The 17,145-nt window shown below is 51.9% G+C and overlaps 1 protein-coding gene across 5 annotated transcripts in view; it reads right to left on the reverse strand.

Annotated features, from left to right (window-relative positions):
• Positions 1–17,145, reverse strand: part of LOC120897898 (mucin-17-like) — a 44,937-nt gene that overhangs the window by 8,082 nt on the left and 19,710 nt on the right. For 3 of the 5 annotated variants that reach the window (XM_040303081.1, XM_040303084.1, XM_040303080.1), the window contains exons 2-5: positions 8,600–8,760; positions 8,279–8,527; positions 7,822–8,196; positions 69–7,744 (exon numbers count right to left, since the gene is read on the reverse strand). In XM_040303081.1, the coding sequence (XP_040159015.1) occupies positions 69–7,744; positions 7,822–8,196; positions 8,279–8,527; positions 8,600–8,760 (8,461 nt within the window). Of the gene's footprint in view, positions 1–68; positions 7,745–7,821; positions 8,197–8,278; positions 8,528–8,599; positions 8,761–8,978; positions 9,429–11,091; positions 11,477–17,145 lie in introns of those variants that run through there. The other 2 variants (XM_040303082.1, XM_040303083.1) reach the window with 2 other exon arrangements.

The raw sequence follows: 17,145 nt of genomic DNA on the forward strand, positions 1-17,145 counted from the left end.
AATTCCTTCCCGACTTCGGTTGCAATTTAAGGTAGAAGAGAGTTTAAAAAAGGCAATATCACACTCACAAACTTGCACGGGGTACTTTTACGGCGGGACTGTTCGGCACGTTCGTCGTAATGTACGTCATCGGGGTGGACGGTGAAGTACCCGCAGGCGCGGCGATGATGACGGCCGGCGTGCTGGAGTTGTTGTTCATGGCCGAGGCGGCCACTACGGCTGACGAGAGAGCGCTGGCCGTCGTCGTGGTGGTCGGGAAGGAGGCCACCGTCGCCATTGTTGTCGTCGTTGTCGTCATCGTAGTGGAGTTGCTCGCCGTCGCCACGGCTGTGCTGGTCTCAGCCGGGTGTACGGTGCTGTTAGTACTGGTTGAGCTAAACGGAACGACGTTGCTGCTGCTGTTGCTATTGCTGCTGACGTTGGACGGAACCAACGGAGGTAGTGGTATCGCAGACGATACCGCAGAACCGGCCGATGGTGTGCCCGTCCGCAGAGGAGTAATTGCAGCTAGAGCGGGCGTTGCCGTGGAGGTCACAGCGCCCGATGAAGGGGTCGTTCCACCACTGGTAATGAGAATGCTACCGGCTTGTGTCTGTAACTGTTGCTGCTGCTGCTGCTGCTGTTGCTGAATCCGGGCCGCTGTCTGTGCAATCATCTGCGACGTACCGCTCAATATTGCATGCGATCCGCCGACGATCACGATCGAAGAATTGCCAGGACCTGCGCCGGTAAGTGCTTTCAGATGACCACCGCCGGGCAGACTGGTGGCGACAAGTGGCGGTGGCACGGGAGTGTTGGAACGATTCGCACCGGTTAACGCACTCGCCGGCGGCACCTGGTGGTTCGTTACGAGCGTTTGCTGTTGCTGCTGATTGCCCACAGTGTCCAGTTTGCTGACCAGCGTCATCTGTTGCTGCTGCTGCTGCTGCGTCGGCACAAGCGTGTGCAACGGAGGCATCACGGACGGGTTGCCCAGGGACTGTCCGCCGGTAGCAAGCATAATATGCTTGGGAAGGATCGTTCCCGCCGGGACCGTGATGTTGTTTTTGGTAACGCTCACATTGTTACCGACCGTCGTCGTGGTTGAGCCGACGGGTTTCAGCATCGGTTGACCGGCAGGCTGCAGTGTCGAGGTGATTGGAATGATCGTAGTCGTCTGCTTGTTCATCGCTACATTCGCACCGGCACCGAACTTCTGGCCGCCGCCGCCACTTTGCATCGGCACGGTGCTGCTCGTTATCGTGATGGACATGGACGAGTGTGCGACGGAAGACGCGGTACTAGCAATCGCTCCGGAAGCTATCACGCTCATGTTCGGCCCGGCTGTCGAGGACATGATTTGCATGGGCGTAGGGCCGGCAGTGGACCCACTGCCAGCTTGAAAGAGGGTCGTACCACCGCTGGGCGTAACCGTGATCGGCGTTATGATTGCCTGCTGCGGTTTCTGGTCGACCGCAGCTGCATTTGCTGTCGCTTCGTTCGGGCCCTGACTGCTACTGCTGATCGGTGCTGGCGGTGGCGGGTGACTCTGCTGCTGGGCCGTGCTGGCAAACGTGTGCCCGGCCGGTATGGTGGGAATAATCTTCCCACTGGACAGGATCTTCTGCTGCTCCATAAACAAACGCTGCAGCACGGTGCAGATCTCCTTGTCCGACATTGTCTGCAGGTTCTTGATAGTGGGCAGCGGTTTGCTGTACATCGGATTGGCCGGATCGAACTCGGCCGGTATCATCAGCGAGGCGAGCAGGTTTTTGTTCTGCAGCTTTGTCGACAGCTGCTGTATCTGCTGTTGGACGCTCTTCAGATGTTGCTGCTTTTGCGGGGTCAACTGAATCGTTTGCACCCGCTGCACCACGGCAGGCGTTCCGACCGCTAATGGCGTACTGCTGCTCAGGGATGCCGGGGCAGGGACTGCTGAATTCACACTGACTAATGGAGGCATCTGCTGCTGCTGCTGCTGCTGTTGAGGTTGATTTTGAAGCTGTTGTTGCTGCTGTGTAACGATGTTGGCTCTGGCCTTCTTGATGGGTGTTGCCGTGACGGTAATGTTGTTATTGGCTGGGGCTGCTGGTGCTGTGGCCGTAACGGTGGTGGAACCGATAGTACCTTTTACGACCATGGTCGTAGATCCAGCCAATTTCGCAGACTGATGTTGCTGAGGATGCACTTGAGCAACTAATGGTTGTATAGTTTGCTGTTGCTGCTGTAATTGCTGTTGCTGCTGTTGTATTTGCTGTTGCTGCTGCTGCTGCTGCTGCTGTTGGAGACTGTTTGTAACAAAGTTGTTCGGATTCACGGTTCCCACTATTTTGGTGCCAATCTTGGTCCCATCCTCAGCCAGTATAGGCTGTGCATGCTGACCAGGCTGCAGAACAACGCTTGGAGGAAACCCACTCGGCATGGCATTGACTTTCACAACCGTCGGTTTCGAAGGACTGGCGGCGGCGGCTGCTGCTACTGCTTGCGTTTTATCCTGTTGCTTCTTTGATCGATTGCGTTTCGGTTTTTCCTTTACAACGTGGTTAGAGTTTGCCCCATTGCTATTGTTATTTACTACTTTCGCGGCACCCGCTGGATTGTTGTTGGCAAGGATTTGCGTATTCGCCCCAACCTTCTGCACCGTTGACGGTGTAGAAGACAGCTGCTGCTGCTGCTGCTGCTGCTGCTGCTGCTGTGACTGTGTAAGCGTCTGCGTTGGTCTCGTTTCGCTGGACTGTGTCACTTGGCCAACGTTGTTGAAGTGTATCTGTCCCTGCATCAAGCATTGCGCCAGCTGCTGCGCATTGATTCCCGTCGGTACGATCAGCACACGCTCCATCGGCCCAAGGGAGGCGGTCGTTTGTCCGGGGCTCAGCTGCGTTATCTGGTTGGTCAGTGTGTTCAGTGAGAACAGCTGCTGGTTCGGTCCAACCTTCGGCAGCTCCACCAGCTTGGGTGCGTTTGGATTTACCAACACCGTTTGTTGTTGTTGCTGCTGCTGTGGCTGTTGCTGTGGCTGATGGTTCAAGATTGGTTCAATGCTCGTTTCCGGCTTGCGAATATGCTTCATGCTTTGTGGCTGGGGCTGCTGCTGTGCCTGCACCAAGTGGGGCTGACTATTGCCGGCAGCTGTTTGCATGTGCTGCTGCGCTATTGCCGTTGCTGTGCCCGATGGCTGGGAGGTATAGACGGTTGTGATCGTCTGCTGTTGCTGCAAAAGTTGCTGCTGCTGCTGCTGCTGCTGTTGCATTTGTTGCATCTGTTGCTGTTGCTGCAACTGGTGTTGCAATTGTTGCTGCTGTTGCTGTTGTTGCAGCTGTTGCTGCTGCTGAAGTTGCAGCTGCGGCTGTCCAGATTGGATAGTGACGGTGGTCGTAGTTCCGGGCGCTTTTTGCTGCACCTGTGCACTGACTGTGGCCACATTTTTGTTCTGCTGTTGCTGTGGGTGCGATGACACCACAATCTGGTGGGCCTGCTGCTGCGTGATGGGTACAGGGGCTGGCTGTTGCTGCTGCTGTACGGGAGCAATGGTGGCCGATATGGTACTGTTGCTGTTGGCTAGCGTTGCCTGCGGTGCTTTCGAGGGTTCGTTTACCAGCGTTATATTGCCCAGCGCGCCGGACAGGATCGCCTGCAGGATGGTTTGCGATTCGGGAGTTTGCGGCTGGTTAATGTCGTGCTTTAGAATAAGCTGGCCCGTTTCGGCCGCGATCGATAAGCTTAAGCTGCCCGTCAGTTGGGCAAGTATGCCCTGTGCTGTTGTCACCGGCGGTGGCGGTGGAGGAGGAGCTGCTGCTGGTGCTGGTGCTGCGGCTGGTTGCTGTATTACGGTCGTCGTCGGCGTGATGGACGTTTGGTTCAGTTGCACTGTGGGTGTGACCACGACCGAGGGCTGCTGCTGTTGCGTGGTGAACACTACTCCACCGCTTCCACCTCCTCCGATGACGTTCGATTGGAGCGTGCTTGGCACAGTTTGCACAGTTTGCATATGCGATGGCTGCTGTTGCTGATGCTGCGAAACGGTAACCCCTCCTAACGTCGTCAGCACGGTGTGGTTTTGCTGCTGCTGCTGCTGCTGCTGCTGTGGCGGTTGCATCTGACTCTGGATGGTGATGGTCGACTGCGGCTGACTAACCGAAGACTGCAGCTGGGCCAGGCTCTGGTATTGGGCACCGACGGTATTCACCACCTTATTGTCGATGATTGGAGTGATTTGTATCTGATTGTTAATGGTGCCACCTTTCACCGCCTTGCTCTGGTTCGCCGTCGTACCGTCGACTTGTGAAATTTGAATATTGCCTATCTGCGTCGGTACCGCGCTGGTCGTACCGATTGTGTCGAACGATTTTTCTAGCTTTTTCCCATTCTTCTTGCTGAGTGCGGCGCTGCCCGAGTTGCCGCCGCCCATCGTGACCGTCTTCTTCTTCGAGGCAGGCGAGGGAACGGACGAAATTTTACCACCGCTCGTAGATATCACAATCGACGTGGTCGTTGCTGTACCGGAGGAGGAGGCGGCGGCAGAAGCCATCGTTCCGCTGATCGGTGCCATGGTGGTGGTTACCATCGGCTGCTGCAGTGGCGTCGACGCAGAGGACGCAGCGCTGCTGACGGGTTTCGACGAAGGCGCCGCCAGATGGGGCTGCGCTTCGGCCATCAGCTGGTTTTGTATTTCGTTGATTTGGCTTTGCAGCGTTGGCGTCACCTGCGTGTTGTTCAGCACATTATTCATCAGGCTGTTTACGCAGATCGTGTTGCTGCTCTGCTGCATGGTCCCCGCGTTCGAGGTGGCCATTGACGAGGTGGTGGTAGTGTTGATGGCCTGCACGCTCGCGGTCGGTGCCACGGTCGCAATATTGACGATCTTCGACTCATCGTTCGCTGCGCTGCCGAATCGTGGCAGCGACACGGTGTACGATGCCTGTCCGGAACTAGAATCGTTCGTGGGATCGATCGTGATCATGAACGACGGTGCATCCTGTTGCTGCACCGCCGTCCCAGTGGACGCTGGCGTACTGGAGCCCGGAGCTTCGCCGGCCCCTTTCGACTCCTGCTGCCGCTCCATACCCGGTGTTGTTGTCGGTATCGAGATAGTGTAGGGAAATTCCACATTTTCCGATCCACCGGTGGAAGGTATCGTGATCATAATGTCACTTCCGTTTCCTCCAGCACTTGGTTGATTGGTCACCGGAGCAGCTTGCTGCTGCTGCTGCTGCGGGGCTTGCACAAGCATCTGTCCTGTGGCTGGTGGCCCTCCGGACATCATATCTTTGCCGGGATGCTGCTGCTGCTGCTGGTGCTGCCCGCCAGAGTTATTAGCAGCGTTCATTGCGTCACTGTGCTGTATCACAATATTGGCGGGATATTCCACTCCACCGGATGGGTGGCTGCTAGCGGTGGTCAGCAGCGGCGGTGGTTCATCCGTGTCCATCAAATCGTCGTCATCAATGCCGATGCCGGAGATTTTCATCAGATTAGCCAAATCTAGCTTCCCCGTTGGTGTGTGCGTGCTGCCGTACGACGACGGTGAGCTGGGCGACGTTAGCCGTTCGACGGAGGCCGTCGTGGTGGACGCTATCGCGCCGGTAGACATTGGCACATGGCTGACGGCTGGCGCACTCGGTTGAACAATCATCGGTGCGGCCGTTGCCACCGGCGGTTGCATGATTGGTTTCACTTTCTTCTTGTTTCGTCGCTCCTTTTTTGGTTTTTCTACCTCAATCCGGGCGGCCGGCAGGGATAGGGCCGCCGCTGGCGGAGGCAGCTGATTCGACTGCTGCTGTATAGTCACCGCCGTTGCGTTTTGCTGCTGTAGCGTAGCGTTTGTGTGATTGAACAGTTGCTGTTGCTGCTGCTGCTGCTGCTGCTGTGCTGCAATGGTTTGTGCTTGAATCTGTGCCTTTACACCGTCGGTTACGATCACCTGCTGGCCAGAGGCGGTAGTTAGAATGGGCGTACCGGGATGTTGATGATGGTGTCGCAATGTGTCCGTCGTAACGGTGGGAATAATTTGAGCCGTCTGTATCTGCCCATCGATCGTTGAGGTGGTCAATATCTGTTGACCGCCTGTCTGCTGTTGTTGTTGTGGCTGCTGCTGCTGCTGTTGCTGGGCAACTTGGGCGGGTTGCGTTTGTGGAGCGCCCTGAGCGTTCACCGTGATCGTATTCGACGCTCCACTCGGAGCGAATTGAATATTTTGAGCATTCACCACGATTTCCCCGGTGGGCGTGGATCCCGGTGCTGCTCCAGGGGTGGACGAGGGCGATACAAAGGTCGCTCCGCCCGGTGCCGCCGTCAGCTGCAGATTCACGCCGCCCAGCTGGTTCAGGTTGATGTTTTGGTTCTGCAGCCCGAAGCTGGCCTGCTGGAACTGGGCGGGCAGTGACGTGGTGAGCAGCTGCCCGTTCAGCCCGTTCGGCATCTGTATCTGGGCTAGGTTGCCGTTCAGCTGCAGGTTCTGCAGCTGGGCGACGCCCTGGCTCAGCAGATGCTGGTTGATGGCGGCCGTGATTTGCTGCGGCTGCCGCTGGCTCTGCAGCCCTTGGATCTGCGTCAGCGGCACGCCTTGGTTCGTCTTCAGCCCGGAAATGTTCTGCTGCACCAGATTGCCCTGGGACGACACGATGAACGTGGGTGCAGTGGCCAGCTGCATCGTCCCGTTGGCGTTAAGTATCCGCAGCACCTGCTGGGGCTGCGGCTGCTGCAGCTGGGGCCGCGTGTTGTGTATCACCAGGCTCGGGGCGGCCAGCTGGGGCGTGGGCGGCCGCAGTATCAGCTGCACCCCCTGCGGCGTGTTCTGCTGCACCAGCACCGGCATCTGGTTGAGCAGCAACGGCTGCGCGTTAATGTTGCCCGCCGGCAGGATTATGGAACCGTTCTGGGGCGTGCCGGCGGTCTGTGCCGTTGGCTGCTGCTGCGCTCCCGCCGGTTGCGCCGCCGTGGTAACCATTTGGCCGTGCACTTGGGCCGTGTTCGAGGCGGCACCGTGCGGCTGGGGCGGTGCGGCAGTGGTCGTGAAATGCACTTGGGTAGTGCCGCCGGCGCTCACCACCGTGCCCGCCTGCGAAACCTGAAGCTGGGCCGCCGGCAGTTGCGACACCACCGTTGGCAGCGAGACGGAGGTGACCGTTTTCGGCTGCGTGACGATCGTCTTCGTGCCGTGCACTACCGGTGTCGTGCCGTAGCTGGACACGTACGCCGTCGCTTGGTGGGGGCTTTGCTGCTGATGGTGCACCACGGTGGCCGTCGACGGGGAGGACGAGGTCGACAGCGTCGGCGACACCAGGGGCGTCGTGGTGGCCACCGGCTTGGGCAGAATCTGCTGCGGTCCCTTCACGCTGTGATGTTTCACGCTCGATACGCTGCCGCCAGGTGCTGGGGAGGTGGTCTGCAATCCTGCCCCGGTTATCACTAGCCCGCCGGCGGTCGCGACGCCCGCAGTGGCAACGGACGACGGTATCACGCTCGGCGCAACGGAAGTGGCTATGATTTGCTGCTGCACGAACTGCTGCTGGTGCGAGGGCGACTGCTGGATCGTGTGGAGCTGCTGCAGCGGTATGTGTTGCTGCTGAACGCTCGTTTGGTTTAGTTGTTGCTGCTGCTGCTGCTGTTGCTGAGGGCTTGGCTGGGATACGATTGTTGTGGTGTGGCGCCCGCTCTGCTGCTGCAGCTGATGATGGTGCTGCTGTGCCGCCTGTGACTGGGTAATTGCAAACTGGGAACCTTGGAAAATTTGCACTATTTGATTTCCGGTGCCCACAACAGGATACTGCAAGGGAAAGCATGAACAAACAGACAGAGGCAATTAATCAAAAGCACGTTCTAGATATGTTGCACGGCACTCACCTGCTGAATGATAGGTTGCGGTGTCGGTGGCCTCATGTTTGTCGCGCTGGACGTTCCACCTGCCACGCCGGTGCCGCTGCCGGTAGTGACCAGTATCGAGCTGCCGTTCGGACTTGCGATCGGACTGGGACTGGCAATCGGGCTTCCGACGAATGATACCGCCGCGTGGTGCTGTTGGTACGGATTCTGCTGTTGTTGCTGCTGCTGCTGCTGCTGCTGCTGTTGCATTGCTTTTTTCGCCGCTTTCGGGCTACTGGCGGGGGGCAATGTTCCATGTCCATGGCCTGCATGTGACTGTTGGAGGAGGTGGTGATGTTGCTGCTGCTGCTGCTGCTGCTGCTGTATAGCACTAACAGAGGACGACTTCCGACCCTTCTGTTGGGGAAGAATCCAATGAAAACGAAACCACGTTAATATAACTGACAAAATTCCAATCCCACACCATCGCTCTACGTACCTTGTTGAGCGAAATGTTGTTGGAGCCGACTAGAGTCGTATTGAACTCATTGCCAGGCGTGGTCGAGATGCTGTAGGTCGTAGCGCCCGCCGGTGACTGCGTAGGGCTAGGACGGTACACCACTGTTCCGGCATTTGGGCTGGTGCTCAGTACTTGCTGCTGCTGCTGCTGCTGCTGCTGCTGGTGAACGATAGTGGATTGTTGCTGGCTAAATGATTGACGTCGTCCTGCAACACCGGTTTTGCGATCCTGCAAACCAAATCAAAGCCAAAGTTACCAGTTACATCTTATGTGCATCCTTTGCCCCATGCCAACACTTACTTGCTCCTGAGTCACATTACCGATGGTGCTGTTCGTCACCAGCAAAATGTCCTGCTGCTGGGAAAACGGTGACTGCGAAGGTGACGGCTGTAACCGAGGGCTCGCTGGTATCGATGGCGACGGGCTCGGTGTCAGAAATGGACCCGGAGGAGACAAAATACCTACAAATGGCGGATGGAGCGATTTGGGAAATATTATTTAACACTGCCACAATGGAAAACTGTTCACGTTAGTGCTTATTTACAAAGAAGCTGAGGGGGAGGTAACTAACAAAAAAAGGCTTGGGTAGTTTCGGGCGGGAGGAAATGGGGAGATCAAATCCTTCAACGTAAAATGGATGTTTTTGTTTTCGGAGGCAGCAGTGGGGAAACATTTTTACCGAATATCATCGTTTCATCGCAGTCGGAAGACGCCTTCCGCCCGGGAGTGTGGGGAGATATCGAGCACCGACACTTCACATTACACTTTGCACAACAGCACGTGCTTGTTTGAATCTACGTGAGCACAGTTGTTGCTGTTGCTGCAACACCTTCATTTCTCTATGATTCACTGAACGGGGTTTACTGACTCGTAAGGATAATGGGAACGCAAGGACTGTGCATTTCTTTGGCACAACATTCATATGCATCACCAACACACGGCTACATTATTTAACACCAACGACGCACTATCTTGCAGACGGATTTCCCACCTCAACTTCTTCGTCTACGATTTACTACACTAAACACGTTCGAACTTGAACCATTAACTTCCTGCATTTCATAACTTTTGGATTTCGCTCGTAGAGTAGTATCCGTAGTAGACGGCAATTACAATCACTTAAGTATCACTGAAAACAGAATGGATTTTTACACATTATTCCACGGTGCTCTCCCGGTGGTGTGGTGGTTAAAGGGCGCACTCCATTTATCGATTTGCTGGTGGATTGCTTTACACAGCCACATTATCAAAGGCCACTCATATCTTTTCTACCAAACAACAACAAACGCCCACATTTATAAGTCCTTTGCGGGAGAGACGCGAGCAAACAACTCCAAAAGGGGGCTCACTATTGCCACAAGAACAAAAGCAAAATGCCATTAACACTCCGATGGATCGAAAAGACGTCGCGTTTTCTCTTGCCTAATGAAGAAAAGATGCAAATGCTGCTGCTGCTGCTGCTGCTGCTGCTGCTGAAAAAGCTAAACAGAGGTATAGCCCTTTTTTATCCCTCACAATCAAACACACAGCGCCAGAGAGAGCATTAAAAAAACGCGAAACAAAAATCCAACACTGGAGACTTGAGGTTCGTTACACCTAATCGAAAGAGATATACGTATATTGGAAAGACGACACACACCGTTAGTTGGCAGCTTCTCTCATTCATAAGCACACGCGCACTACCATCACGCAACAGCCAGCAGCAGCAGTTGGGAAGGAAAAACAGCAGCACAAAAACAGTAATAAAGTGTGTAATACTTTCTCCGCCGAAAGGACACGCAAACACACACTGCAAGAGAGAGCGAGCGAGCGAGCGAGCGAGAGAGACAGTTGGAGAGCGTTAGACGAAGACGCGAAGTCCTTGCTGGAGCTCCCGCTCTCCGGATGTACTAAAGGAAGTTGTATCGCGTGTGACACCCTCTTCGTAAGTCGCCGCTAAGTGACGCTGCTGTTGTTGTTGTTGTTGTTGCCGTTGTGGTGACACTGTGTTCCGTTGCGGATGGAAGTGGGGGATGATGGTTGGGACGGTCCCCGTACGCCAGGATCGTCACACTTGCATGAGAGCGCCTACTAAGAGAGCGGCGCCCACAGCACAGAGAGAGTGAGAGTAGCAACCACAGGAGCAACGCAAAAAAACGGGAGGACGACATAGCGAGCATCGCATCTCGCGCTTTCCGCGAGCGGTCGCGTTTGATGGGAAAAAATTCCTTTGTTTGTCACGCAAAGAGAATCGCACGGAACGTAGAGAAGCCACCAACAACAACAACAACAACATCACCTTGCCCACCCACTACTACTGTGGGGTGATAATTGGTAATGTGTTGCAATTGTTGGGCAAATTGTTGGTTTTCACACACGAAGAAAGAAAAAAGGAAACATTTTTACACCAAACACACAACAAATTGCACGTCGATTGAAGGAGGAGTGTAGTTTGTTGGTTTGGTGTGTGCGTGTGTGTATTTACAAATTAGCATCACGTGAAGAATGGTATCAAGTATCAAATCATCCACTCACACACCCTTTTGTACGCCAACATATTTGGGGCTAAATGCCACCGATTTTCACCACTGATTGATTGATTCTGCTTTGTTTATATAAACAAATTTTCTTTAAAGTAATGCTGGTATTTCACAGACATTCTTCATAATTCACAAACTCACACACACACACACACCCTTTCGTAATAACCCTTTTTTCTATGCACCCCTTTTTCTAATGCACATTTGCTCAACATTTCCACATACGTTTGTTGCAACACAAACAAATTTTCTAATAAACACTATCACCTTTACCTATGCTTTTCTTAATGCTAGTAACACATCTATCTCTGCACACACAAGGCCACCAACACCACATCCTCCCCTCCAGACCGATCGGAGTGCAATGCAGCCGCGTGTGTGTCACGGGCTTGGAGCGACGAGAATGGAACCACACCGATGCCCAATTTTCTAAGCGCATATACGCATCATACCCCCTTTCTTTTGTCGCTCGCAATCTCTCTTCGTTCGAATGTCGACTACTGATTTACCACCATCGATCCATCACACCACCCCGCCACCAACAACTACTATCAGTCGCCGTGCACTGGCAATCGCGCGTCAGGGCCCGTTGATGAGAGCTGCGCCTTTTTACAGCCTTTCGAGCGGAGAACTAATAACTACAACACACGAGGACGGTACAGCGATTCCTCCGCAACTGGCAGTGCAGTTCGGCAAGAGGGCACCCTAATAGCGCACAGCAGAGCGCACATCCTAATAGGGCAGAAGAAGATCGACGGAACGACCGCTCTCGGAAATGCTTTGCATCTCGCGCGTCTACTAGAACTCGTGTCTGTCTCTCGCCGAACCTTTGCTCGAGAGATCCAGCAGCAGCAGCAGCAGCAGCAGCAGAAGAAACCCCCATTTGCTCTCCCCGTTCTTCGTGGCCTTCTTGTGGGTTCCTCTTCCGCAGATGTGGAAAGATTCATTTCCCGATTCTTCCGTTCCGTCCGACCACGTGTGTCCGTCTCCGACAAAACCCAGTTGCAGCAGTTGCGAGTGTGTGTGTGTGTGTGTTGCTTCCGGCTGTCGTAACAAAGGTACGCATAGCAGTTCACACTGTCACTGTAATAAGATGTACACCGTTTCACCAGTGCATTGAATGGGACAGAATGGGGCAACAGAAGGGGGAACAACTGGTAAGGGCTAGCAATTGCTCTCCATTTTAGAACACGAACAGCAGCAAACTAAGAGCTGGTGTGGCTCTTAGCACAAGCGCCCGAGCACTCTCCGGAAATATTTACATCAACAAGCGTCCTCTCGTTGTTGTTGCTGCTGCTGCTGCGAACTCCCGATGAGATCTCCCAACTGATGCGTATCCTGAGCGTGTTTTGTGCCTGTTTTTGTGTGGTGGTGGTGGTGGGTTTGCCCGAGAGAGAGAGAAAAAAAAGGATGACGAGTCGCGCTATGATAGTAAAAGCACACCGCAAAAGGCTACGACGTCATAGAGAAGAGTTGACCAGGAATTACGTCCACCCACCCACTCTCCTTCCCGTCAAATTTAAAGAATTTCGATTAGTTCTCATCCCCCGTACTCCCCTCAGCTTACTCCATTTTTAAGAGTTTTAGTAAAGAATTATATAAAAGCACGCAAAAGAAAGTACCGTGCGAGAAAAGATAAACACGTTTGTTTGTTTTGATTAACACGTTGATGCAAGCGATGAATTATTCAACCAATGTGCTTCCGTCGGTCCAGCGACACGCGAGTCACGCGTAGTAAGGTCATTTTTTTCGTAATTTCTTTAGATTACAATCTCATCACATTTTTTTGAAATATTTAACACCTTCTTTTATCTGTTATCTTTTATTGCACAATTTTTACACAAATTTACGCATACACTTAACATTGCGCATCGTAAGCAAAAGCTCACTCCACTCATCTTGGTGAGGAAATTGAAACAGAACATAAGCAAATAATACACACACTCACGTATGCAAACATCATCCGACGCGTGGTTCATAGGGAACTCACGTCGTCGGTCAGTTCATTACACCCATCTTAAGTGCTTTGTTTAAGCAGCATCAGCACACACACACACATACACACAAAAAGGGACGAAAAACAAATATATCCTTTTTCCAATTATGCACAAAATTTCACACTCCAATCGATATCAATGTTTGTTCTTCTGGTTGCTTTTCGCAATTCTACACAATTCCGCGAGAGTACAACTGTGCAGCGGCGGACAGCACACTCACTCACGATCAAACACAACACACGTTTATGCCTTTAATTAATTCCATCCTGCTCCTTCGTTGCCCTCGATAGCGACGACGACGCTACACAAACCGCATCTCAACCGCGGCAGCAGTTCGATGACGATGGTCCCGAGAATGCTCGGGAAAATGCTCGCCAGGTCGGAAAAATACCCACACATCAAGAGCGACCGGGAATGGACGCCCGCGCGACCAGCTCGTGTGTCACCAGCCGCGAGATGAATCCTGGAACCGTTGTTCCGGCGAGTTTTTTGTTCCCTCGTCTTACACTCTCATCGTTTCTTTTTTGCCCAGCTCTCGTCCTTTTTCTCAAACGAACGGCCGTCCCTTATTTGCCAGTGTGTGAGCACAGAAAACCCACACACACACACACACACACACACTGATCCTTTTTTTGTCTTTTGCGCTACACTGCATCGCCCCGTCGTCCTTTGTAGCACACCACTACCAACGCGCGCACACGCCACACACAAAAAAAGGGCTACGAAGGAACAAAACACGGCTCTCGAGACGCGTGCAGGACAGCTTCCCGGTTCGCGTTACGAATTACGCAAACACACACACACACAGACATACACAGAGACGCTTCCGTCAGCCGTCACAAGTGTCCTGAAGGGTTCTCGCACCCATACAACCGTACCCAAACCCACACTCGCTCGATGCTGTGTGCTGTGTGTGCTGCTACGTGACTCCGTGCGGTGGAACAGTTGTGTTACCATCACCCCCATCACCACCAACACACACACACACACACACAGCTCTCGGCTGCAGTCAGCGTCATCCCAAACATCACATTCTCGTTTGCCGGCAACGAGATTACAATGGCAAGTACACAGCATCCTGTGTGTAACATGTGCGCGCGTCCTGCCGATGAAAAAAGCCAATACTTTGCTTCCGTTCGCTTTCGGTTGGATCTTCTTACAACGCAGTTGCGGAGCGTACAGACCAGCACATCTCGTCACGTCACGTGTGCACGACGCACATGTATGTAATGGGTTTGCGTTTGAAATTCGGTCCGTTGTACAACCATCTTGGGATGTTTGGTTTGTGTAAGTTAACCGACACAAAAAAAAAAAAAAAACGTTTCAGTCAAATGCACGATATGATGAAATCTAACCAATTGTCCTTTTTATCACACTTCCTCCAAAGAGGCCCATGACATGTACACACACTTACACACACGCACATGGCATGCGTGCGTGCGCGCGCGCGTTCGCTCGTCCCCCTGGTGGTGATAAGCATCATCATTCACGCGGGGTAGAGTAGGGCGAGAACGGGCTGGAACTGACGGGACGGAAACTGGGGCGGCTTTTCTTGTTGAGTTTTTGAAGGTACGTACACGGGAATCGATTTCCGCCACCAGAGCTCTCGCTGCTGCTCACCGTACTCACCTCACCGCCCCAGTAGTTTGCGCCCATTGCGCGGGTGTGTGTTTTTGATAGCTTTGTCTGTAAATCATTCACCAGGACACCACTTTCTCTCGCAGTCACTCTTTTTCTCTCTAATGCGTGTGGTGTTCGCCGCTCTATCGGTACGGAGCACCCACTCATTTACGGGCGCCCTCTGGACGGGCTGTATCGGCCAGGGGAGTTTTCTGGATGGGACACAACAATCCAGAGAGAGAAAGTGAGAGAGAAAATCAACGTGCCCGGAGTGAAAGGATGCTGAAAATCGAATACATCAATCTGTGGGAACGCCGCGATACGGCAGGCGATGGTGTTAAGCGTAAGCTGAAGAGATAGATAGAGAGACAGAGCGACGGCGAGAGTTTTTGTATGCTATTTGTTCATTCATCGCATACGAATGCAAAAAGAAAGGATGTTTGATGGAGCAGAGATTTGGACGGCAGCAGAAACATGTTACATCCTTTCGCGTCAACGTTGCTGTCAGCGCCATTGATTAGTAGATTGTGTATGTATGTACATGTGTGTGTGAGAAAAAAGAGCATTTAAAATGTAGATTTTTGGTATAATTAGCCACATAACATACAGGAAAATGGCGAAACAACAAGGTTGAACAAATCAAAATATTAACTGCATAGCTCTGCCATACAAACGCAGTGAATCTTTATACTTAAAAGATTATTTTTCTTTTTTTTAATCTGTAACAAAATATGCAAATAGTTGACTGTTTGTCTAATACATATATTATTAAAATAATTACATTTGGCGTTAAAATTCCACACAGTCATTAATAATTGTTTGATACACAACACATGGTCTGAATTAGTCTCGTACTCGCGACCTGCTATGTCACAGGCCGATCGCTTATCATGTTACCACGAAGCAGTTCTCTCTCTGCACAGGTAAAGTTAAAACAAAAGCTACAAGCTACAAACTTATAATATCACGCGCGTTAATTTCTTATAGCTACTTTTTTACTACTTATACCAATTATGTAGTAAATACAAGAAATAGGTCGCATTAATTGCAAATTACCATAGCAAAAACAATCCCATCATTATCACCTTTGAAAAACAGAAGAGCATAGTCAACATAAATCACTCCATATGATGCTTAGTGATATGCAATTTATTATTACTTTTGAAACTCGCGGAACAGTCGTTCAACAAGCTGTGGTCGGAAAGTTCATGGCATCGAAAATGACGGCCCCAGAGACTGTACTAAGCGCCCGCGTAACGAACCACACCGCACCCAGCAATGAGAGACGATGGACGGTACACCCCAAACCATCAGGTGTGTGTGTGTTTCCAACATTTTCCACTAAAGATCCAGAGGCCGCGGCAGCAGCAAGCCACCAGGTTTTCCCGGTTAGAGAAGGACACAGTAATCATTAGTAGCAAACTATGCGGCTGCATTTCGAACGGAACGCGTAGCAGCTTGTGTGTGCACACCCCCGTGGCAAAGCGAGAAACACATAAAGTGCATGAGGAATTGACAAAATCGATAAGCTATCGTCGTTCCACAGCCCACCCACCCAGCATCCTTCCTGTAACCGTAGCAACCGTTGCCGGGCAGCGTGATTTGTGTTGCTGGCCGGAGCGAGGTCTGGACCGACCGGATGTGGATGTCGCGGATCGACTGAACGGGTTTTCACTGGCAATTGCATCCTCCTACGGCTGCTGCTACACTTTCGATGCAATGTTTTGAAATATTTTAATTACGTCGCTCTCTTCTCTGGGTGATTATTCTCCGTTTCGCTTTCCCTGTCCTATGTGTTATGTTTGCTTGCTGTTGCAAACTTAAAAATAAGCAGAATTTGCGCTATAGTAACGAAGTTATAATGTATGCATGCTGTTGCAGGCAACGGCAGGCGTTGCAAAACGATACATGGCACTGTGGGGCACACATTGTAAGCCACCGCGAGTCAAGCAGCAATCAATAGAACCCCGCGCTACAGCTAATAGAAAAAAATCAAGTTGAAATAGGATTTTTTTGTTATTGCTGTTAAGCTAGGTGAAAAATGAATACGGGATGCTTTTTTTTTCGCGCACCACAGGACGGATTAGCTGGCGCACAAAGGCAAGGAACCTATTCTGTTGATACTGAAGCGTGTAATTCAAATTAATTTAATTTGTGTTACGGGCCGTACTAACAGACAGTGATTTAGTTTATAGTTCAAATTAATTCGTGGAATAAATTCAATGATACAAACATTTTTTGTTGAAATTACTTTGCGTAAGAATAAAAAAAATGTGTTGCATACTAAATAGATAAAACGAAAACAACACAAACCCTTTCCTTCTAAAACTAGATGCTGTTTCATTATTCCAGCTTGCAAGGAATATTTTCTGGAGACAACCGTCACACTGAATATTTCCCCATTTCCAATGCAACACTACTGTACTATAATAATCACAAACAATGATGAGACAGTCTTTGCAGCATAAACACCCGTACTCGACACTCCGCCAGGTTGCACGTGGCAATGACTCGCAGCACCCGCAAGGATTGCAATGCATAAGAAAACACGATTAAATCATTGCACAATCGGACGCAGCTCGGCGCACAAATGAACAGGTGTTTGCCGCTGCCTCATTTGCATTAACAGCAAGCGCCACAAACAGAGCGCAACATCAAACCGCAACACACACCGGGCTGGCTGGCTGGCAGGCTGTCGGCGTTCGTTTGC

This window comes from Anopheles arabiensis, chromosome 2 (genome assembly GCF_016920715.1).
Source record: "Anopheles arabiensis isolate DONGOLA chromosome 2, AaraD3, whole genome shotgun sequence".
NCBI classification, from domain to species: domain Eukaryota; kingdom Metazoa; phylum Arthropoda; class Insecta; order Diptera; family Culicidae; genus Anopheles; species Anopheles arabiensis.